Source organism: Citrus clementina, unplaced genomic scaffold (genome assembly GCF_000493195.1).
Source record: "Citrus clementina cultivar Clemenules unplaced genomic scaffold, Citrus_clementina_v1.0 scaffold_3, whole genome shotgun sequence".
In the NCBI taxonomy this organism is placed as follows: domain Eukaryota; kingdom Viridiplantae; phylum Streptophyta; class Magnoliopsida; order Sapindales; family Rutaceae; genus Citrus; species Citrus x clementina.
This window is the reverse complement of record NW_006262339.1, coordinates 2,219,012-2,241,901: the sequence shown is the minus strand read 5'-3', so window position 1 is coordinate 2,241,901 and position 22,890 is coordinate 2,219,012. Positions and strand designations below refer to the sequence as shown.

Sequence of the window (22,890 nt, the reverse complement as noted above, 5' to 3'; positions counted from 1 at the left end):
ATGATGTGGGTCCACTCACTATTCATGTGAGAGGATTGTAAGGTACATGCATGTAATTTAGAGGGATCCTAATTATCATCATCATCACAAATCAAATTTGATCAGCTCTTTTAATTAAAAGAGCAACATCAAATGATAAAAGAATTCAGCTACGTTGGAAGTGCCACAACACAGAGCAATCTAAAAAATCATTAGATTCATGTTATTACAATTATTTTAGATTCAATTATATGCATCCAACCATTTCTGGGGACTGCTTTGGAGATGCTCCAACGCAGCAGCTTTCGTGATAAAATAAATCTAAAATGATATTTCCTATTGCTTGTGATGTTTACAAACACGTTGCGAAGTGTGTTTATTGCCGATGGCCCAATCGTACATTGTATTTGTAAAAATAATATCAAAAGTGAGAAGTCACAGAATTTGCCATTATATGGAATCAATTATTGGAGATAAGCATATACCATTCATAACATAAAATTAAAACTCATTTTTTGCTGCATGCTCATGCATTCACCACAGGAGATGAGGCCGAAAAGAGTGGCATAATTCTCAGTATCAATTTGTGAAATACAAAATTGCCCATATTTTTTATTTCATAAAACTAGCTAGGATAACTAAGGAATGAGAAATACTAAGCTGCTATCAGATGATGCATTATATTGGGGATCATAAACTCTCTTCAGGATTAATCTTGATGCCTTCTAACCAATGGGAATCTTCAAGTAGATGGTGGAATCTCCCAATTCCCTGGTACAGGACCATAATCGTATATGATTTCTCTATGGGAAGACCAAACAAGTTTTATTGCTTCCGGGGTTCCAATTCCTGCACCCCTCGGATCTCCAGATGGTCCGAACCTGTCATATCCCCCAATTTCTGCTGATAAGCACCAACAAACTTCTCATGAAATATGAAAACTGGAAAAATTATTTATTTTACCCACCAGTGATTCTGTGGAGCTCCAGTTGTTCTTGCTCTTAATCCAGCATATGTAGTGCCATTCACTGTATTCCCAATCACTTCCTGCGAATTGATTTACTGACAAGAAATGAGCTGAAGCTACAGAAAATTTGACACATCATGCAAAATATGGTTTCATTGTTCTGAGGATGAAACTGGAGAGTGAGAAAATGATTTCTTTAACTTTAAGCTTGCCTGTAAAAAGAGTGGATCATTTGAAACCACTGCAGCTGTTAAATGTGCATGCATCCTCTCCAAAGCATTCAACACTAGAGGAAGTTGATCTTGCTTATACTCGGTGACAATCTAAAACATGAATATTTGCTATTGTGAGTACCATTAACATCCAATTGTCAACAAATGGTAATTCCCTAACATAATTGATTTCTCTTTGTTTACCTGAAAAGGTCCAAAGATTTCTCTTGTTACAAGTTCATAATTTCCATCTTTCAGAATTTCTTCAAGTGGCACAAAGACGGCTGTTGGTTTTAGAGCACCATATATGGATGGGATGGAATGGTTCTTCAACTCTTCACCACCAAAGAGTAACTTTGAACCTGGTACCTTAAGCAATTTATTCATGTGCTCAAGCATTGCTTCAGTTGTGAACTGCAACAACAATACAAAATCCAAAACAGAGAAACAGTAAAAGCGTGAATTTTAGAATGACCTAGATGGTAATATTTTTTTTTATTTTTTTATTTTCTTTTTTGAGGAAAAATGCTTTGGGCACATACCCCAACAGGCTAAACACATAGTTCAGAGTCTTGGGTGGCAGTCAACAAGAAATGGGAATATAGAGTCAAGCCAAACCAAGCATTCTTTTGTTCTATTTGCACTAGCGTACAATTTTTATGGTGAATTGGACAGTCCAGAAATTCACAATTTATCTGTAAAGCCTAACGAACTCATAATGTGCTCATGTAATTCCATTTAACCGAAAGTCCATGAACAGCATCCACCATTACTGAATGGTATCTTATGAGCAATCTGAAATAAAAAATCTATAATAGTAGGGAAAAGAAGGAGAAAAAAGTCACACTTACAGTAAGAACAGGGCCGACGGTTAAATCTTCCAGCTTTCTTCTATCGGCAAGATCTTTCATTTTGGATAAAAGTGAAGTTGAAGACCAATTCTGAACAAGTAAACATTTATATTAACAATGGAAAGAGCCAACCCATTGAATTTGCAAATCTGTGGATGCTAAGTGTACATACTGTCAAATGTAAAATCAACTCTCTTGATTCAACATAAAAACTTAAAATACGAGTTGATCAAGGAATGGAACTACAAGAGATTATATCCTCAACCTTAGTTATAAGCATTAATAGCTCAAGATTAGTAAGAAAGCGTTGATACATTTATACAATAACAAGTACAAAAAGCTAATCTGAAGCAACTAACCTCATGCATGAATAGTACTGATTGTGCAGAACATTTTTGGCCACTGCATGCATATGCATCTTGATCACACACCCATGAAACATAATCCACCTAACATTCAAATATCAACAAGAAAGAAGTCAAAAATGATCTTAAATCAAGAAGAAAAAAATTGCATGATCTAAAGTGAAATAATTAATTGCCCGCAAGAAACCTCATTAACATCAGGTCCCAAGATTTTCCAATCAAATCCTGCATCTTCCAGTTTAACGCGACCTTTCAGGTCAACAGCCAATTTTTCAGCCACTCTTGAGCTTCCAGTAAATAAAGTCATTCGTGGATTTGCCTGTAAAAGAGTAAAATATCAACAAAACACCAATCCACAATTTACATGCAAATCAACATTTTAAATACAGACACGCTATGAACGCTGCAAAATTTGTGGGTTAGAGTTACATAGCAATACCCATAAGAAACAACATGATAAAGTTAAATTATTCCAAGATAAATTGAAGAGAATATGACAAAATATCAAATCAGATTAATACCCAATTAAGAAGTTAGAAGAAGGAAAGGGAGAAAAAGGAATGAAAGAATAGAAGTGCATAACTAAAATAGGGACTTAGGAAATATAGAAGGTAAAAGTGATTAACATCAGTGATAAATCTGGAGAGATTAGTGAAATATAACATATGATCGAGTAGTACCTCAATAGGGAGTGAGACATAAAGCTTACTCAGCTAAGTATTTGCTAAAGCAAGCAAGTATATCCCAAACAACACAAGTATAAACCACTGAAATAAATTTATTAACACTTTTAGATGCTAACCTCCATCAAAAGCTTGTTCATTGTTTTCCCATCAGAATTTATGAAGTCAACATCTTCGACAGGTAACCCACAATAGTGAAGCAAACGGATCATCTGCTCCATAACAATGCTGACCTATGGGACATTTTTTAAAGCCAGAACATCCATGAATTAGTAAGAACTTCAATAACAGAACAAAAGCAGAACTACATTTTCCTCATTATGAACAAAAATTTGAATGTTCTGAAATCAATGTAAATTGCAGAGAACACCAGTCCACTAACTTGAGTACTATTCATGTAAACTATCATTCTCTCTCCTTACCCAGCTAATTCATTAAACATCCAGGAATTTTTTTTCCTCTAAACATACTGTTTGGTCCTTTTCTAATTCTGCCACCAATGAACATCAGTGACAATAATTTGTAAACAACAAGTATATTTATCGTCAGTTACAATTTTTCCATTTTTTTTTGGTTACCATGTGTCCATGCACCACATACCACCTCATATTAAACATATAGCTTTGGACGTAAACCCTTGACCTCTTTCTTTCAGCACAAAAAGCCAAACCAAATGAGCCATTCATTAGGAACATCCTCAGTTGCATTTAAAAATTTGGTTAATAGTGAAAATAACTCATTTTGCATCTCATATCTGCAATAATGAAACAATAATTTTACGCCACCAATGGTATTCAACAACGTACCTTGCTATCAACTTTAAGAATGGGCTTATTACCCATATAGAGCGCACCCATCAACTGAAGTAAAGGAATCTCCAGTGGAAAATTAAAGGGAGTAATAATTGCAACCTGCACAGACATTCGTTCAGATTCACCAACACATATCACATGACAATCTATGGACAAGAAAGCATATATAACAGGGAAAAAGAGCAATTATGATGACCTAGAACATATAAGGAACCCCAATGCTGCATAAGAAAGTAATGTAAAGATGGTGCATGCAGACATCTTGACAAGGTGGTAACAGATATCATGCTAAGACAGCTTCACTACAATAAATTATAATTAACTACAAAATATATTGAAAGCAAATGCCTTACAGGACCATAAGGCCAACGATAACCATGGCTCTGCTGTCCAAGGTGATTTCCAGGAACAGCGAACGATCTTGCTAAAAATCGGACCTGCCAGATCACAAATAAGTTGGTAGAACTTCTTCAGTGACTTCTCAGAGGGATAAAAGCTGAAAGTTGTCCATGTCAAGAAAGCATGCATGGATGTGGCAAAAAAGTGATGCAAAAGAATATATCAATGCACCCATTCAAATGAAATAAAATGCAAATAGAGATACACAAAACCCTTGGTCATTCGACATCAGAGAATGTCATCTGGCAGGATATTTTTCTTTTCTATCTACTTTTCTGACCAAAAACTCTCAGCCGGGCTGATCTTATTATACCTGATCGCCACAGAAATTCTCAAGGAATTTCTGTGTAACTTGAACCTCGCTGAGAGCCTGCTGATAACTCTTAGGAGAAACCCTCTGAATCAACCTAGTGAAGAAATTGGAGACCTGAAAGTCATATGAAATCAAAATAGTGTCCAACAGAAGTCCATATTAACCAATAAACCGAACTACAGAATTTCAATGTCAGTTACATGAAGGGATATAGAAGCTCATAATTCTTTTGTTCAACATGCATTACCTTTGGCAGTGAAAGCATGTGGGCTGCCTTTGTAGATATATCTCCATATAAAAGATATCTGTCAGACAAGATCCACTAAGAGTAATTATCATAGGAAAAAAAAATCTTCTACACATAAGAAAATAAAAATATTGATTATGACAACTTTGCATCTGATAACCCAATAAACAAACTCAGAAACAGCAAACAAAGATAAAGGAATGAAAGAAAAGTCCAGACAAACCTCTCTGGTGATTTAAAGGGATTGTGCAGACCATGTTTAGGGCACTTGGACAAGCTCTCTACATATGGCTGCAAATGCAATTCAGCAGTAGGAAAATTTCAGTTTAGAGCAACCACGGTATCAAACAAATGTTTAGACCAATTCCACTTGAAAAAAAGAAAAAAAGAAAATGATGATGTAAACAAACTCGGAACAAGGCGTCTCCTTATCTATAAGCAAATAAACCAATGAAACCACCGTGCATGACACACAAAGAAAATACCTGGATTTCTTTTTCACCCACTTCAGCAATTCTAATGAATTGTTCTCCATTTAATGGATCTAATAACGTACTCCAATTTGATGATCCTGTCCACTTACCCTGCACTAAAATCAAAGACATTCTAAGTTCAAGATATTTGTATCATGAAGCTTGATACATAGCAAGTTTAAAGCCAATTAGGAGCAAACAACTCATGTAAGCCACACATATAGAAATCTCTAGAATCACTGATTTTACCTTCAAACTTAAGGTCAACTCAATGCATTTATTACCTTAACATGCTTAACTGAAAGTCCAGAAAATGTATAAACATAGAAAATCAAAATTAGGAACCAATATGAGATAAAAAAACTAAAACAGTTGCTAATGCGTATCTCACTATTATTTGAGCATTTTTTTCCCAGCTTATGAGATAAAAACTGATGCGACAGGAGCTGTACCTACCCAAATTGTACACTTCACCAGGTTTAGAACCTGATATTTCGTCTGCCTCTAATGTAGCAAAAGGTAAAGTATGAGCTGATCTGCTACACAGAGAAATGAGAAAAATCAAAGAAAGAAGTTATTGAAGAACCATAATGATACACATAGTAACTCCACAAAGAGAATGCCAGAATCTTAAGCATCCAAACTTCAGACAGCCGCTAAAATCATAGACTCGTGTATAGTAAAATATAAGGGAAAAAATCCGATTAGAGGATCAATAAGTTCAACTGATATATACACCATCATCACCAAGTAGATTCAGCATCAATTCTCAAAAGAATCGAGAAAGAGAATACAATGAACTGATTGCATTTGCATAACAGTTAAAAACTTGGTCTCGGTGATGGCCAGAACAAACAGAAAATGCTTCCGCAAGGAATACAGTTGAAATTCCAAAGGAAGCTAAGCCACGAAATCCTTTCCCACAAGACTGCTTGTGGGAAAGAAAAAATATGCATTACTCAATGATTCTGAAAGAAGAAAAAAAACTGAACTTTACTAGCCTTTATGATCGCTTCAAAAATTAACACAAACCCATACAAATACAATAATAACATCTATCAAAAACCACCCAAATGGGATTCCCGCACAATTTTCCACACAAGAAATTAAAAAAGAAAGAGAAAAATAACAGCAGGAGCAGGACGAATAAAATACCTAGAGAGATTGAACCAACAGCCAAAAGCCTTTTGAGGAGCTCCGGCTCTGAATGCTCTGCTGGCTACAACTCTATACATGGCGATTTGGGCGGCCGAGACTGATGCAGAACTGAATCGAGAGAGAGTATTAGACTTCTATAGAGTAACACAAGATCGATTGACCTTTGTGCTAATTTTTAAAGAGAAATAAAAAGAGCCATCTGACGCATTTATTACAACGATCAAGCGCAATGAAATCTTAACAGCTGGACACTTTTGCTCCAAAGACTAAAGAGTCCCCGTACAATCTACACATCACACGGTCATCATTTTGTCCTCTTTCTCCACTTAGATGGTATTAGATAATGCCGCCACTTCATATCCCAAGTGCTTTTTTCACGCTGTTGTCAAACTCACTGTTTCTCTCTGCGGCGCAAGTTTAATTTAGCATTCGGAGATAAGATCGACGATCATCATTAGATTCTGGTGCTGATGTACGTGGCAGAGGGCTGCATCTCTATGGACCGTGATGGTGCTCAGCTGCATAATAGTATATTATATGGTAAGACGATTCCCGGCTGCAATAATATAATTTCTCAGTGGTGGGGTGCAAAGAGAGACGTTACAAATCAATCGCTCTAACCTAAAAGCCGAATATGGACAAAAATATAAATATATCGTATATACACACACAAATGGTCACGTGTAACCACTGTCACTTTTTAGTCTTTTTATTTCTTAAAATATTAAGTAGAGGAGGAGGGAGACGTTTACGATTTTTCACTTTTTAATGTCAAAATTGTGAAAGACCAGTTCAGTCTCGGTTTCGGGCCCATAATAACTACACCTAATCTTCCATGGCCCATAATAACATTCAAACTCTTTCCATAAGAGGTGAATTTCATCTGCCGCTTGAATGGAGGTAAAAGCAGTATCTTTTTAATATATTAATTAATTGTCGTGATTTTTATCCAAATAAGTGAAATTCAAAAAAGGAAACAAATATTTAAATTTCTAATTTTGAAATGAGCATAGACGTTTGTCTAGCTATCTTTCTATTTTTAAAACAATAAAAACCTATTTTATCCGTTGAAGAACCTCCAGTTAGCAGTTTGCTGGTGATCCTTTTTTTTTTTTTTTTCATTTTCAACGCAATAAAAAACAATAAGACCAAAGAGACAGGTTGACATTTTGATAGCTTGCATCACCAGTTAGTGGCTGTGTTACTCTGACCAGCATTCCATTTTCTAACAACAATACAACAATGTCTGGTGGGAAGGTATGTAGAAAATTGACTTGTTCAAGAATTGAAAAAAAAAATAGTAAGAAGAAGAAGAAGAAGAAGAAGATAAAGAAAAAGGAAGAGGAATCAACACGCTCTCATTTACAACTTGGCAATTTGCATTTGGTTAGTTTTGGGTTGGAGGTGGACTGTGAAAGTAGGACTACCAAAGTAATTCTTGTTATCTATTCTACAAATCATAATCAGATATCATAATACAGTACCGAGAACTGAACGCTTCCGTCAAGGAAGTATTCAAAATTAATTAATTTTTTTTTTAAAAAAAATAATAATTTATTAGTTTTTTGGTGGGTTAATTAGTAAATTGCAAGTGTCACTTATGTCGGTAAATATATTTAGTCAATAAACTCACTAACCTAACCTTATGCTGGCAGTTGGTTACTTGAATGTCAACCAAGTAGGCAAGTAACATGCAAGTTGGTCGGAGGAGTCAGATGTAGAGAAATAATTGAACGTACAAAGTTGAAATAAATAATCGTTAAATAGAGTTTCCACCTAAAATAAATAATATAAGTATGGTTGTTTTGGTTCATTTTTCGACAACCCGAATCAAACTAAGCGACAACCAATAATTCCGTGATGAAATAAATTTGAGTTCTATGCTCTTGTTCTTGCATTTCCAAGCAAACACATGCAGTAAGTAAAAGTTCAAGATTTATTTTGATTAACCATGAATCCAAATTTTGTTTTTAGCCTGCGAATCCAGCATTTTGCAGTAATTTTTACTTTGATTTTAGCTACAAATCAAGCTCTTCATGCACTGCGCGCGCGCGCACACACACACACACACACTCAATTGGCAAGGGAGAAAAGAGAGAGAGGTGCACTGTACTCATACCCCAAATTCTATAAGCATTAACTCCCCATAGGTTGAAGTGATTTAAATATTGTGGTTGAGTGCAGGGATCACTCATGTGTTAGTATAAAATTACTCATCCCATTATGAGATAAATTAATATAATTGAAAGTTATATTTGTCCATAATACACTACTATATAGGGTATGACAAAATCAGACTCATTAACATAATATTTGATCACTTAATAAATGAGTCTGTCAAAATTGCTCCTTAATATTTGACATCAGTCACGTATTAATCCAGTGAAACATGAAAAATTATTAGAATGAGTTATGTCAGTCCACAATATGTGAGAAATAAATCCAACATCTTGAGTAACCTTGATACTGCGACAAACCCTAGCTTTATTTACAAGAAAATGGTGTTGCTCACATTTCCATTCTAGCTTTCTCAATTTGTTTAGGCATTTACCGGAAAGCAAGATCGTACGTGTATACAAGTTACTATAAGTTTGTTTGTACCCAGTATGTCTTCCAAAATCTAAGTTGAAATTCACTTAAAGAGGGCAATCCAAATTCGGATTACTATTTATAAATGCTCAATCAACTGCTTGTTTGGAACCGTTGACCTTTCAATTAATAGAGTAATCACAAAATTATCTTAATTATTTAACTCAAAATCCAGCAAAAGTCTCAGGGACGTCACGCGAATATTTAAATCGTGATTACTCCAATGTTCATCATCATCAGCCGTGTGTGTGCGTGTGTGTGTGTGTGTATAGATATAACGTATTATGACTGCCACGCTTTTATATTTATTAGGTTTCCAGCTGCTCCATAGTTTAATTGTTTGACTGCTTGGAAACCAAATTCGATCAGGTTAATTTAATTATTAATCAGTCAGAATTTCGCTACATCATATTTTAGAATTAAATATATAAGCAAATTGTGTTAAGATTAAAAAAAATATCGGCAAGTTAGACTAAGATATAATGCTTAATTATAAAATTATCGCAAAAAATAAAGGACGGAGTAATGACATAAGAAATTACGATGCTTATTTAGCTTTCTCTTAATTAGTGGTGTGTGTGTATATATTTATTTTACGTATGGAGGAAGTATATATGCCCGTATTATGCGAATGCATTCATGTAGATATATAAGTCATTCCAAGGAACAATTGACTCTATATATATATATATATATATATATATATATATATATATATATATATATATATACATGCGTATCAACGTCGCCTCTTGCTCAAGAATATTTTTGAGGTAAGCATGTAATTATATATACACAAAGACTTTGGTTGTTGAAGCCTTAGTAGGGGAAAGGGGGGAAACAAAAAAAACAAGTTTATATATTTTATGGTAGGTAAAATGCTCGGTATATACATTCATGATTCATCGAGTGGCGTTTGCCTTTAAATTTGACAAAAGAACGTTGAAACATGCAATCTCTTTTTCACATCAATGCATAAAACAGGGTACAAGGAGACCCGCCGACTCTTTTGCCATTTCTATTCGTCGTCTGCTCCATTTGTCTCCTTTTTTAGTTTACGTGCGTATATAAAATTTTATAACACACGTGCATAAATGAAATATCTATAATAGATGTATTATTTTTCTGATACTAGTCTTGATTTACAGACTCCAATGAAAAGAAAAATACCCAGAAATGGGGATGGATCAGAGCCAATTATTAGACGTCAACAGACTTGATGATCCCAATGTTGTTGCTTTTTTTTTTCTTTTTTCTCCTCAAAATTGCCATATATATCGAGTTGCGCCCGTCGAGTTTTTTGTGCTTATGGAGTTGCGTAATTGTATTTTTAATATCTCTAGACAAAAGGGTTATAATAATTGTAATTGCATTTTTCTAAGAAATTTCATTAGCCATTATCGCAGAAAGAAAGAGGATCGAATCGAAATTAATATTTGAAATGACGTGGAGAACAAAATTTCCGCTGTTTTATATATGGAGCCGTGTAAATAAAATACAAGAAGATTGCCGAGAAGACGTGTTCTTCAATATAATAATGCAATGCTTTAAAAAATCCAAACTCACAGATTTGGTAATGTATAAAAACAGTGCTATATATCCCAAAATTCTATCGCAAATAATATGATATATGATTTCTCTTTCATATACAATAATAAAATAGAACGTTGAACTCAAAATTTAATTAGTTGATTTATAAACTAATTATTATTCCACTTTCTATCGTTAATCATCATCATATTCAAAGTAAGCGCGTAACTCTTGCAGCCAGTATGAATCTTGCTCTTAATTTGATCTTGTAATTGAAATTTAAACAGATTCTAACTCCACATAAAAAAAAAAAACTAATTTTCCATAGCTAATAAACAATTAGTAAATTTTATTTTACTTTTTCGATAGACGCATTCTTCCTTTTCTAATTAGATGATAAAAGATACTTTACCCATCTTTTATTTTTTGAATCCTACTGATGATAGGTGGTTGATAAAAATAAAAATAACAAAATAATACACCTAAAGTATACATGACTAAATATTCACATATCTTAATATGCTTAAATAGCAAGAAAAGATAAGATGAGGAGAGCACATATATGTGTTAAGGAATAAAAAGAAAAAAAAAACCATAGATCGAGACCAGCTAGGGTTAGATTTACAGTTAATCAACAATCTTTTATGCTACGTTGATAAAGTCAAATGCATGGACGAGTGAAGATCCATCCTTCGATCCCATGTTTGACATAAACACTTACCAAGAATCCCAAAAACTAAAAACCCTAATCAAGAACTCCGGTCACCCATGGGAACACGAAAAGATGGCAAAAACTTTGACCAATACCAAAACCCCATGTGAATTTTTTCAAACAAGAAACTTCAACGATGGCACTATTAGTATTACGACCGTGGGGTCCGATCATTGCGGCTTGAAGGTCTCTCTCTCATCTTTATTTATACATGTATGACATGTTATCTAAAGAGTTGAAGTTGAATTCTTCTTTAGAAAAATAAAATGTATTATACTTGGGTTGTAACAGTAATAGTTTAATGCAATTGGATTGGGCTTGTGTTGACTTTGTGTGGATTTGTGAATTGAATTTTTTTCTTAAACAAAAAAGGAGAGAGAGTCAAATACTGCTGCAAGCGCAGGCAGGAGCTCCCTCTATAAAAAAGTTTCAATATTCGAGATGGCTTACTGAAGAAGAGAAAATTAATGGAGGAGAAAAGAGCTATGGACGATGTTTTGAGAATTTCTGGACGCACAGGTGCTGCCGCCGACGAAGAGAAGGGAGTTGATTCTGTTGGTGATGATCATAAAGAAGAGGTTGTTGCTGAGGTAAAGCTCTTTGTACACTTAAGATCCGTTTATTACATGTCTTGGAATATTATTACTAATATTATTGTATAGATGTATTGCAACCAAAGAATTTATTTAGTCAGAAGGTTTTACAAGTCTAGAAACAAGTTTCTGAAAATTAACAACATGTTTATCAGTTGCTTCTTTCTATCATTAAGTTTTAATAATTCAGACTGGAGACAAGAGGGCATATAATGAAAACAATATTGATACGAATCAATCTTTAGCGAAGCAAAAACATTTAATTAAGCTGCAGAAAGCAGGTGGTTTAACCTTTAATTCTGTTTAGAAAACACAGGGCTGTCAATTTGTGAGTCTTTCGCATATGCAATAATACCTCGTTATCTACATGCTAGAGTCCATGGTAAAAATTAATTAACCTCTTATCCTCGAAATTTTGCAGTGCATGTTTTTTACTTTTTATTACTTGACATTTGTTTATGGAAAGTTATTTTCCCTTCAGAAGAATTAAAAAGAACTGTATATTTAAGAAAATATTATCAGAAAAGATATTTCTAATATACTAGCCTGTGTAATTAAGATCACATATATGCGCATCAATCTACATATGCAAATGTTTTCATTTAATACAAGAAAAGACATGTTGAAAAACCAATACCAATAATAAAAGATGGACGAACGAATCGTTGTACCTTAATAGACCATATAATTAAAATTGACTGTTTAAAACCACAAGTTCATTATGGCTTGGTCCACAGGTAATGTGCTACAGATAAAAGTTGAATCAATTGGATATTACATGAAAACATTTAACACCGATCCTTGGATATATGTTCAATATTAATTTTTGACGATTAATTCTCATTATCGTGATGCAGCATCCGATACTAACTAATGCAAAAGGATCCTCTTTGGGACCTGAGTCAAAACCATCTTCTTCAAGCCGCAAAGAACAGGTTAGAGCAAGTTTGATCATTTCTGTTAACTAGCATGCGTGAAGGTTGGTTGCTAATGACATCTTTAACGTAACATGAGGTTGCAGCAGAAATTCCAACGTTCTTCAGTATCTCGATCGTTTGAGAAATTTATTTTACATCTCTGAAATTTAACCTTTGATTGCCTCGACTTAATTACCTCCCAGTATATATAATACATGATCAAATCAATCTATTATTTTCCTGATGATATCTTGGCTGACGATGAGTGACCACATGTATAATAATCTTAATTAGGAGTGAAGAATTTAGTCTTTGAAACACATAAGTATAATTTTTTTCCTTTAAAACTATTATTGAATTTGGTCTCTCACTATTGTGATGCTAGGATGATCAGCTTGAAACTGCCAGAGCCGAAATGGGTGAGGTGAGACAAGAAAATGAAAAACTGAAGATGTACCTAAATCGCATTATGAAGGATTACCAGACCCTTCAAACGCAATTTGTTAACATTGTTCACCAAGAAGCAAAGAAATCAACAGAAACATCTAATGATCATGACCGTGACAAGGAAGAAGTTGAGCTTGTATCTCTTAGCCTCGGAAGATTTCCAAGTGATTCAAAAAAGGATGAAAAGAACAAGACCTCTTCTCTGGTTAAAGAGGAGAAACAATTTCAAGAAGGCTTGTCTCTTGCACTAGACTGCAAATTTGAAGCGTCTAATAAATCAGACGCAAACGAATCTCTGACTAATCGGAGCCCCGCACAGAGTCTTGAAGAACCAAAGGAGGAAGCTGGGGAGACATGGCCACCCGGTAAAGGTCTTAATAAGACAATGAGAAATGGAGATGATGAAATGTTGCAACAAAGTCATGTCAAGAAAGCTAGGGTTTCTGTGAGGGCTAGATGTGATACTCCAACGGTGAGTGATTAATATTGACGCATCTATCTAACTTGTTTATAACTTATAATAATTAGGTTTTAATTTTGTTATTGCTTGATGCATTATCGTATACAATTCATTAAAATTAGATTGATGTATAAATTTTTTTTTTTTTTTTGATGTGCAGATGAATGATGGTTGCCAATGGAGGAAATATGGACAAAAGATTGCCAAAGGAAACCCCTGCCCCCGAGCCTACTATCGCTGCACTGTTGCACCTTCATGCCCTGTACGAAAACAGGTATGTATGTGTGTATTGCCAAATTTATGTGGATCATATGTAATACTTGTAACAAAAAATTTACTCAACAAATTGAACATTAATCAAATCCATTAGTACTAGTGTTTCCTCTTTTTATCTTTAATAGACTTTTGTTTGATAATTACTTAATTTCAGGTCCAAAGATGTGCTGAGGACATGTCCGTCTTAATCACAACCTATGAAGGAACCCACAACCACCCACTTCCTGTCTCGGCCACAGCAATGGCTTCCACCACTTCTGCGGCTGCTTCAATGCTATTGTCCGGCTCAACATCGTCATCATCATCAAGCTCTCGCCCTGGTTCCACCGCCGCAATCACAGCACCCAATAATCTCCTTATGCACGGACTCAACTTTTACCTATCTGATAAGTCAAAGCAAATCTATGCACCCAACTCCTCTTCATCACTGTCAGCTTCACCTTTACACCCAACAATTACCCTTGATCTCACAACAACTACAGCACCCTCTTCTTCTTCGTCTCCATTCAGTAGGTTTACTTCAAATTATCCCCCAGCCCCGAGATACTCTTCCACAAATCTCAACTTCAGTTCCACAGAATCAAGTTCATTGATGTCATGGAGTAATAATGGGCTACTTAGCTATGGCAGTTGCACTCAACCGTACATCAAAAACAATCAAATTGGATCTTTAAACATGGGAAGCAGGCAGCCAGCAGATAATATCTTTCAATCCTACATGCAAAAGAATAACCCTAACCCTAATCTTCCTCCTCAACAGTCTTTACCTGCGGAGACAATAGCAGCCGCTACCAAAGCAATAACAGCGGACCCAAGTTTCCAATCTGCTTTAGCTGTTGCTCTTAAATCAATCATTGGAAATGGCAATGGTAGTGGTGTAAATAATAATCAGGTCAACGGAGATAATTTAGGGCAGAAACTCAAGTGGGGTGAGCAATTTCTAGAAACAGTGAAGGGTGGTGGTTGCGCAACAAGCTACTTGAACAAATCATCTTCAGCAAGTTCTCATCACCAGCCAGGAAGTTTGATTTTTCTGCCGCCTAATTCTTTGCCATTTTCAACTTCTAAGAGTGCTTCTGCATCTCCTGCTGACGATAGAGAGCACACTGATTGAAAGTTTGTTTTGAACACTCTCTTACAATTAGTGTTGATTTTTTTCTTTTATTAATTTTAATTTGTGTTTTCACCAGTTATGATGTATGATAAAGAAATTTGGCAATGCAGACGGTGACAGCATGTAAACTAGTACTAGCTAAGAAAGTCAATTGAATTCCTTTTATTTTTTCGCTTTTTGTTTTATTATCCCTTCTTTTGTCTTAAATCATTTGGTCGACGATGTGTTAAATTATTCGTTCGATACGTCATACGTGGGAATAGGGACGTCAATTGTACTTACGCTGTTATTATTATTATTAGGAATTAATCTTGTTGTAGGTCTCCAAACTCTTTGACAATAAAGTTGTTTTGATAATTGTCAAATAAATGTTATTCTCGTTGACTCTTGAATGCTACATATGAATGCTTGATTTTAATTAGTAGTTCAAAATGATTTACGTTATGATGTCGATATTAATGAGGATTGGAGATGCTACGAATGATTGATAATAGGGTTATTATTATTGCTTGATTACTTTAAGAATTGTAGAGCATCAAATAATTATAAGAAATATTGATGTCTATTATTTTATTACTATAATCTTTACAAAATCTTTCATCTTAGTAGATATTCATGGTAAAATACTAAATGTTCTGTCAAAGAAATATAATATCTGCATTGTTGATTCTTAAATGCCACATGAATGCTTCATTTTAGTAGTTCGAAACAATTAACTTTATGATCTTTAATCTTGATGAAAATACGGATGCTCGAATCGAATGATTGATAAGTTGTATATATGTACAGGAAACAAATTAAAATTAATTGAAAATTAAGAGATTATCAAGGGAAGCAAAATAAAAACTGAAAATTAAAAGATGACCAAATTAAGTAAAATTCATGATCAGTGGGGGCTAGCCATACGTGATACACCCCAGCCACTTTGTCTCCAGAATCAGTGAGGGCAAATAGAACTAGAAGAGTACCGTTTGAGAGTAAATCGATCTTTCCCTAATTATGTTCATGCGATCACATTCTTCTTTTTTGTCTTAAAAAATTAATGCACGGAAGAAGAAATGCCGACTCTGTTCTTTGGATTACGAGACATTGAGCTATTCCGGCACCGTCCTGTATATCTTTTCTACAGTTTTGAATAAATATGGTCTCGCCAACTGTGTAATGAACAAAATTTTGGGCACTCGCAGTGTTTATTTCCCTCGTCTATTGAGTTCTTGATGTATTTACTCTTATAAAATTGTAAAGAAATTAAGGTACAAACAATGAAAGTATTTTCTCCTTTAAATATATATAGTTAAATAGTAGCATAAACATAGTTAAATAGTAGCATAAATATAGTTAAAGGGAGAGGTTCCCTTGCATCTCCAATTATTTCTCTTTTATTTTAGTAGCGGCCTTATTTTAAAATATTCATTTTCTTATGTTGAATAACTAGTTGATTATTAATTCATTTTAAATTCACAACAAATAAAAAAATACATAAAAATTCAATGTCGCTTGGAGCCTAACATTTTTATTTCTTTTTTAAAAATCTCATATTCAAACCTACATTTTGTCATCTCTAACTAATAGATAAATTCTTTATTTTTTATATATATATTACTTTACACATTTACGAGGAAAAAAGGATAAGGAGGAATAAAATAAAGTTACATATGATGCATTTATCTACAAGTCCACACCCACTTATTCAATTCAATGACATAATCTATATTCCCATATACCTGTATTTAAACCCATAGCCTATTTTGGGTAAATATTCTACTTATACAAATATGATCGCTATAGTAATATTATACGGTAACACAACCCCTAATCACATCTTGCCACACAGCCCAACTTAGAGTCACAATTCTTCTGTTTTGTTGCATAAAATATGAGTGTCTCAAACCCTAAGTCCCATAACCCACCCAAAAATAAAAGAAAAAGCATCTTAAAATTGTTGTATGATGATGGGATAATTAAGCTGTGACACTATAACATAATAGTGTGTAATTACTTAAACTTAAAAAAAAATAAACAATCGTCTTTATTAAGAGAACATATACCTCTCAATTGGAACAAAAATTTCTTATCTAAATTATGGTATGAATTTAAAAGTACCTCCTTCGTTTAGGGCCCTCTCTATAATAGCCGGTGGTTAATTAAAAAAAGAAAAGAAAAGAATAAACAGTGTGAAGTGGAAGTGATAAGCACAGAAACAAGAGCAGCAATAAAATATAAAACAGAGTGGGGACGGGGCTCGACTCAACACACGCAACAGGCCAACCATATCCCAACAATTCACGTAAAAAAAGAATTCTGCTTTCTTCTCCGCTGTCTGCAGATTCTCTCTTCTTTTTTTCTTCTCCACTCGTACTCTCCGTTTCAATCCACTTAAGTCTTTTTCTTCTTTTCTTTCGTTGTATAAATTCAATCAATTCCAACGCTGAAACTTGAAGCCGCTTAGCTTTCCCTCTTGTTTACCAGTTTCTCGTACCGTCTCCTTTCAGGTTAGGTTCTTTGTTTTAGTTTCTGTTGTTAGTTTTGTGGAGTTTGTTTGTTTATTTTCTTGTTCTGGTTATATTAGATCGGTTACGGCAAAGGAAAGATCTAATTTTTCCTTGTTGAGGCAATCAAAAATCTACTTTTATGGACTGTTTGATGCGTGGGATCTCTAATTCAGATGTGGACTGAGAATTTCTTGCACCCATTTAGTGATTCTGCAATTTATGCATAAATGAAGGAAAAAAAAAACAAATTATGGTTTGAGTAGCTAAAAGTAGATTGAGAATTGGAAAAATAAAGAAAATTGTTGTAAATAGTAACTTTCTAACCTTTGTTTAATTGTGCTGAATGATATGATCTTTGATACTTAACCGGTTTTTGTCTTTAGTGTGTTTGGTGTTTATGTCTTTATGATCCAAAGAGATATGCATGAATTGAATCCAAGATGATATGTTTGGTTAACGTGAAAGAATAATGTAGGACGACGACTTGGATTTTTCTTTTGATTGAATTTCTGAAGTTTGTGGGTGGTGACGATGTCGACACCTGCAAGGAAGAGGCTGATGAGAGATTTTAAAAGGTTGCAGCAAGACCCGCCTGCAGGCATCAGTGGGGCTCCCCAAGACAACAATATTATGCTCTGGAATGCTGTGATATTTGGGTAAGTTTAGAACAAAATGTGTTGACAGTCTCCATTTGTGTTTGCTGATGTTATTTATTTTATTTCCGTATATCAATATATTTGAGGATGGTTGGATAAGTTGCTTCTGGTTTCTTTTCTGATTTGGATTGCAGTCCTGATGATACGCCATGGGATGGAGGTGAGTCATCCTGCTTCTGGTGCTTTTAGTAAAGGAATGCGGTGAATTGCTTACTACATTTTACTTTCCATGAGCTCTCAAGTTATATTCCAGGGGGACTTCATACTGTGCTGTCCGTATTCTTTGAAATGATCAATGACTTTATGTTTTCTGTAACTTTGTTTACTCTCTTGCGTTATATTTAAATTTAGATGATTATAGAGAATGAGCCAAAAAGTTGTCTTCTCTTGAAATTCTATTCACTTCCTTGCATAGTTGAAATTAAAAGTTAATTGGTAGGGTTGATTGCATGGTTACATGAATTGACTTGCAGAATGAACCTGTCACATGGAATTGAAAGTCCACCTTGTAGTCTGAAGTAAGAGAACCTTAAGTAAGCTGTTTTACCCCATGACTCCACTATATAGTTTCTATCTGTAGAACCCTATGCTGCACTTGTCTTTAGGTTATTGTTGACAAAAAGAGGATTAGCCTAGGTGTAGTAAGAATGAAAGAGAGTTAATCCTGCTAGCCCTTTCCAATATTTGGGTGGTAGAAATTTAAGAATAGGAGGAATGATATGTTGCTGTTATTAGTGCTTAGGTGGTGTTTCTCCTTCAAGGTTAGTAAGAAAGCTTCAAATGCTGATCCATTAGGCCAAGTCCATGACAATATTTAATATTGATTGTCTGCTAGATATAAAACAAGTGTTTATCCTGACATATCATAGCCATATTTCACATGACAAATTTTTTATTTTGAATTCTTCAGGTACGTTCAAGTTGACCCTTCAGTTTACGGAGGATTATCCAAACAAACCGCCAACTGTGCGATTTGTTTCTAGGATGTTTCATCCAAATAGTAAGTTAACATATTAACTTCTTGCCCTCAGTGAATACATTCACTAAATATTGCTGTACTAAAGTAATCTATATATGGTCAGTATATGCCGATGGAAGTATTTGTCTGGATATTTTGCAAAATCAGTGGAGTCCTATATATGATGTGGCAGCTATACTCACATCTATTCAGGTTTGTGAATTGTTTTGCTTTTCCATGGGTGGTTTTTTTTTTTTTTTTTCCACTTTAATTGCATCAGTTTTATGCACTCTTGCTTTTCCATATTTTACCAAAACTGTCAAGAACTGTTTAGTAGTCCTTTCAACCATTTTTACATGGAACTGCTGAATGAACCATCACCAGGTCACAAAAAGATATTGAGCTTTTGCAATATTCTAATTGTCCAATTCATTTGATCTAACAATTTGACTGGTATTTGCTCATTGCAGTCATTGCTCTGTGATCCCAACCCAAATTCTCCTGCAAATTCAGAAGCTGCTCGGATGTTTAGTGAGAACAAGCGTGAATACAACAGAAGAGTAAGGGAAATAGTGGAACAGAGCTGGACAGCAGATTAACTTCATTCTCATTCACTGCCTCATTAAAAACCAAGCAGAGTTGTCTTGCTACCCCTCCCAAATATGAATGTTAAAAGCTATTTAATCCATATTATAATATAGTACTACTTTCAGTATTGTGTGCCTTTGAGCTTGCGTACAATAGAATTTTATGTACCAATTTGTGATGAATTTATATGATTTCCCATGTTTCATGTTTCATCATAAGAAATTGTCACCTCTCTTAAAGATGGAGCTCAAGTAGACCATTCACTTTTGGGGTTTGGCGACATCCTAGTTTTCAGACATGAAAGCAGTGTCGTGGGATGTTTGTCCTGTTGGTTGCATTCCAGATGTTCATACTCATCACAATTCTCAGTTTGCAGTTAACACGTCTTGTCTTCGCTGCTGTTATGACTCGATCAAGGGTTAAACAACTCGTGGACCAAGCAATTAAAAATTGATTATAACATAACAATTGACCCCCGCAGGGAGCTGGATAAATAATATATTGACATTTTGCCCCTTAAAGAATAAGAAATCTAATCCAATATTTTTCGGAGCTTTTGCAGTTCCGACTAATCTAAATCTAAAGTGATGTGTTTAGCTCTGAACTTCAGCGGTCGCCAAAACCAAACCTTTCAAGTCGACAAAGATTTTCGTACGTAGTTTGGATCTAGATTGTCGTATGAACACCTTTTCTTTTCTTTTTTTGTCCTCTTAAATTTGTTATCATACGGACTTGACATAACAGATTTGGATCACAATTGACCCGTTCTTTTGTAACTTATTAAAAAAATAAAAGAGAAACCAGATATTAAAAATCCAAATTTATCCATCAATGGGTACCAGTATCGGAGGAAGATCAAATATGATTCAATACAAATGTATCACCAATAATTATGACTTGCTAAACACAATCTCAATTTAAACAATCAAAGACCAATAGAAAAAATTTCTTATCACTCCAGACTGGAAAGCATTCATCTCAACAATTTCTATACAAATCTACACAAGAAAACCAAGAAGCAAACACTGAAGAAACGCTAAAGGTGGATGAAAATGATATTCTTAGGCATTTCTGGATCAGTATATATGTCTGCATGTCACTTCAGTCAGGCACAGATCTCTTCCATTGCGTAAGAATCCTACAGCACAAGTGGGAATCAAAATTATACAAGCTTATTTCCTTTGGGAAGATAGTTATCCACAACAAAATTTCAACTATCTTGAGTGAAGTAGGTGCTTTACCATGTTCTCTTTGTTCTCTTCAACTTTATCACTTGCCGGAGGACCAACTGGACCTGTTAATAAAAGCAATCTTCAAATTCTTAGACCCCCAAGTATCAGTAGCAAATATCGCCAAAAAAAAAAAACTAATACTTTATACTTGCCTTCCACACCGGCCAATTTCTTTCCTTGCTTAGTCCTGTCCTTTTCTTTATTGGTCTCTTGTTTGGTTGGCTTCTGGGGTTTCTTCTGTATCTTAGGCTTCCCAATGTCTGACACAGATCTTGAATTTGCAGAATTCTTATTCAAAGACGCCCGCGTCCTTGGTGGTGCAGGGCTATTCTTTGAGGAAATCTCCTTCTTGACTGATTCTGCGACCGGGGAAGCTTTAGCAGAATCAGTGTTCAAAGACTTGGGTTTCAGTTTCCTAATTCCCACTGTAGAAGATGAGCTATGAACCTCATCGTCGGACGAGCGAGTCCCCTCTTCAGGCACCTGAGAGCAGGTTTCTGAGACCTGCAACTGCTCCAAAGTTTCTGATATATTGTACCTTTCAAATAAGTCTTTAACAGTTTCTCCAAGCTCACTTAGATTATAATGACGAGCATAGGATTTGAGTTCATCCCGCATTTTCTGAGGCTGGAAAAAGGAAAAAATGTTCAATATCATCTATCATACAGAACTCCTGTAAGCGCAACTTGTTATCTATTCTATGTTACATTCAAGCAAACAATAGACTAAAACATTTCAGTACATCAATAAGGATCTGTTAAATATAACGAAATAGAATTCTTACTACAGCAAATATAAGAATAAAATTCAAACATGTGTAGAGAAATTGCGTTTACAAACAAAGAGATGATGTATTGAAATTTGCATACCTCACACCCAGCTTCCAAAGCAAGTTTGAAAAAACCGAGCGAAATTGAGTGCTTAGCAACAGATTCAGAGTACTTAATTTGATTCAGCCAATATGATGCTGAGGACAGAACATTGAACTTCTTTCGGCTAGATGATAGGGAAATATCATAACGAGGTGTTTCGCTTTTCCGTTGAGGAATAGACAATCTCTTAGCTCTGGTCTCAGAAATTGGAGTGATGTTGCCAACTGATTTTGGAGCTGAATTGACTGTTGACTTGGCAGGTATGGAAAGCCTTCTAGGTGGCTTGGCAGATTTTTCTTTGGCAGAGAGATCGAGAACACTGACACTTTTGCTTACAGTTGATGCCGATCTCCCCCTGAAAAACAAACAAAGAAGACACCCAGAATGTACCAATGAGTCAAATGCATTTATCCTCAAGAAATAACATAGTACAAGAGAGAAAAAGTGCAAGGATTGTTTGTGATTCGATTCATAAAAGCATTTTACTTGAATATATAGCTATAGGTGTTCATGGCGTTACTGTTACCGACCCTTACACCAATCCATACTTCCATCGTTACTTCTGAGTATTATAAAATATAAATAACTACAAAATAATCCAAAAGGGGTAAATTATTCTTTAAAATTTCTTTTGTTTTGCATGAAACCAAATTCTACTCAATGAGATTAGCATACTTTCCAAATTTAATTCCATGACTTGTAAGTCATCTTCTGCAACACAGGTCCATTGTGTATTTCCTTTTAAACAGAGTATTGCTTTTCCTTCGAAAGCGACATTGATAGATTTTTTAGTTGAATGGAACCTAAACGTCCATGCAATCCAAGAGAATAAATATTTCAAGTGTGTTACAAATTTTAAGCAATTATAAAATGTATAGTTCAAGCACAAATTCTTTTTCTTTTTATCTGAAAATGTCACTGACTTCTATATTCTCATATATTTTGAATAGTTTTCAATAATTAATTAAATTCCTCAAAACTAAGCGTGATTTCTT

At 34.7% G+C, this 22,890-nt stretch overlaps 4 protein-coding genes across 11 annotated transcripts in view; 2 read left to right on the top strand and 2 right to left on the bottom strand.

The window, feature by feature from the left end:
• Positions 1 to 414: 414 nt before the first annotated feature.
• LOC18045924 (delta-1-pyrroline-5-carboxylate dehydrogenase 12A1, mitochondrial) lies at positions 415 to 6,679 on the bottom strand. Of its 7 annotated transcripts, none has more exons than XM_024187801.1 (17): positions 6,457 to 6,676; positions 5,758 to 5,840; positions 5,586 to 5,599; positions 5,314 to 5,412; positions 5,052 to 5,119; positions 4,829 to 4,886; positions 4,582 to 4,695; positions 4,223 to 4,306; positions 3,864 to 3,968; positions 3,177 to 3,290; positions 2,562 to 2,693; positions 2,369 to 2,458; positions 2,010 to 2,099; positions 1,363 to 1,572; positions 1,159 to 1,269; positions 947 to 1,026; positions 415 to 860 (listed from the first exon to the last, which is right to left on the bottom strand). In XM_024187801.1, exons 1-17 carry the CDS (start codon positions 6,534 to 6,536, stop codon positions 722 to 724), a joined length of 1,671 nt encoding a protein of 556 aa, XP_024043569.1. In that variant the 5' UTR covers positions 6,537 to 6,676; the 3' UTR covers positions 415 to 721. The 7 variants fall into 7 exon arrangements, 5 of the variants coding, with proteins under 5 accessions (XP_024043569.1, XP_024043570.1, XP_024043572.1 ...); XM_024187802.1 differs by having other exon boundaries at positions 5,758 to 5,837; positions 6,457 to 6,674; XR_002906345.1 differs by having other exon boundaries at positions 841 to 860; positions 947 to 1,062; positions 6,457 to 6,679.
• Positions 6,680 to 11,757: 5,078 nt separating this feature from the next.
• Positions 11,758 to 15,097, top strand: LOC18046597 (probable WRKY transcription factor 61). The gene is made up of 5 exons (XM_006439577.1): positions 11,758 to 11,880; positions 12,741 to 12,818; positions 13,186 to 13,719; positions 13,868 to 13,981; positions 14,138 to 15,097. Exons 1-5 carry the CDS (start codon positions 11,758 to 11,760, stop codon positions 15,095 to 15,097), a joined length of 1,809 nt encoding a protein of 602 aa, XP_006439640.1.
• Positions 15,098 to 17,297: 2,200 nt separating this feature from the next.
• LOC18046596 (ubiquitin-conjugating enzyme E2 2) lies at positions 17,298 to 20,003 on the top strand. 2 transcript variants are annotated; one of them, XM_006439574.2, is made up of 6 exons: positions 17,298 to 17,589; positions 18,105 to 18,245; positions 18,380 to 18,405; positions 19,156 to 19,245; positions 19,328 to 19,416; positions 19,674 to 20,003. In XM_006439574.2, exons 2-6 carry the CDS (start codon positions 18,121 to 18,123, stop codon positions 19,800 to 19,802), a joined length of 459 nt encoding a protein of 152 aa, XP_006439637.1. In that variant the 5' UTR covers positions 17,298 to 17,589; positions 18,105 to 18,120; the 3' UTR covers positions 19,803 to 20,003. The 2 variants fall into 2 exon arrangements, with proteins under 2 accessions (XP_006439637.1, XP_006439638.1); XM_006439575.2 differs by having other exon boundaries at positions 18,065 to 18,245.
• A 625-nt stretch (positions 20,004 to 20,628) lies between these two features.
• The window catches only part of LOC18046595, a 2,949-nt gene continuing 687 nt past the window's right edge, over positions 20,629 to 22,890 (bottom strand). The window contains exons 3-6 of the mRNA XM_006439571.2: positions 21,893 to 22,250; positions 21,176 to 21,650; positions 21,033 to 21,085; positions 20,629 to 20,929 (exon numbers count right to left, since the gene is read on the bottom strand). Of these exons, the coding sequence (XP_006439634.2) occupies positions 20,897 to 20,929; positions 21,033 to 21,085; positions 21,176 to 21,650; positions 21,893 to 22,250 (919 nt within the window). The 3' untranslated portion in view covers positions 20,629 to 20,896. The remainder of the gene's footprint in view (positions 20,930 to 21,032; positions 21,086 to 21,175; positions 21,651 to 21,892; positions 22,251 to 22,890) is intronic.

What these genes read in the sequence shown, in the direction of transcription:
- LOC18046597 (XM_006439577.1), top strand. Translation starts at nt 11,758, where the DNA reads ATGGAGGAGAAAAGAGCTATGGACGATGTTTTGAGAATTTCTGGACGC. An exon ending in AAGAAGAGGTTGTTGCTGAG is followed by an intron (nt 11,881 to 12,740) that starts GTAAAGCTCTTT and finishes ATCGTGATGCAG; the next exon opens with CATCCGATACTAACTAATGC. An exon ending in CTAGATGTGATACTCCAACG is followed by an intron (nt 13,720 to 13,867) that starts GTGAGTGATTAA and finishes TTTGATGTGCAG; the next exon opens with ATGAATGATGGTTGCCAATG.
- LOC18045924 (XM_024187801.1), bottom strand. Translation starts at nt 6,536, where the DNA reads ATGTATAGAGTTGTAGCCAGCAGAGCATTCAGAGCCGGAGCTCCTCAA. An exon ending in TGTTGGTTCAATCTCTCTAG is followed by an intron (nt 5,841 to 6,456) that starts GTATTTTATTCG and finishes TTCTCTGTGTAG; the next exon opens with CAGATCAGCTCATACTTTAC. An exon ending in AAATCTTTGGACCTTTTCAG is followed by an intron (nt 1,270 to 1,362) that starts GTAAACAAAGAG and finishes TTCATGTTTTAG; the next exon opens with ATTGTCACCGAGTATAAGCA.
- LOC18046596 (XM_006439574.2), top strand. Translation starts at nt 18,121, where the DNA reads ATGTCGACACCTGCAAGGAAGAGGCTGATGAGAGATTTTAAAAGGTTG. An exon ending in TAGGATGTTTCATCCAAATA is followed by an intron (nt 19,246 to 19,327) that starts GTAAGTTAACAT and finishes ATATATGGTCAG; the next exon opens with TATATGCCGATGGAAGTATT. An exon ending in CTATACTCACATCTATTCAG is followed by an intron (nt 19,417 to 19,673) that starts GTTTGTGAATTG and finishes TGCTCATTGCAG; the next exon opens with TCATTGCTCTGTGATCCCAA.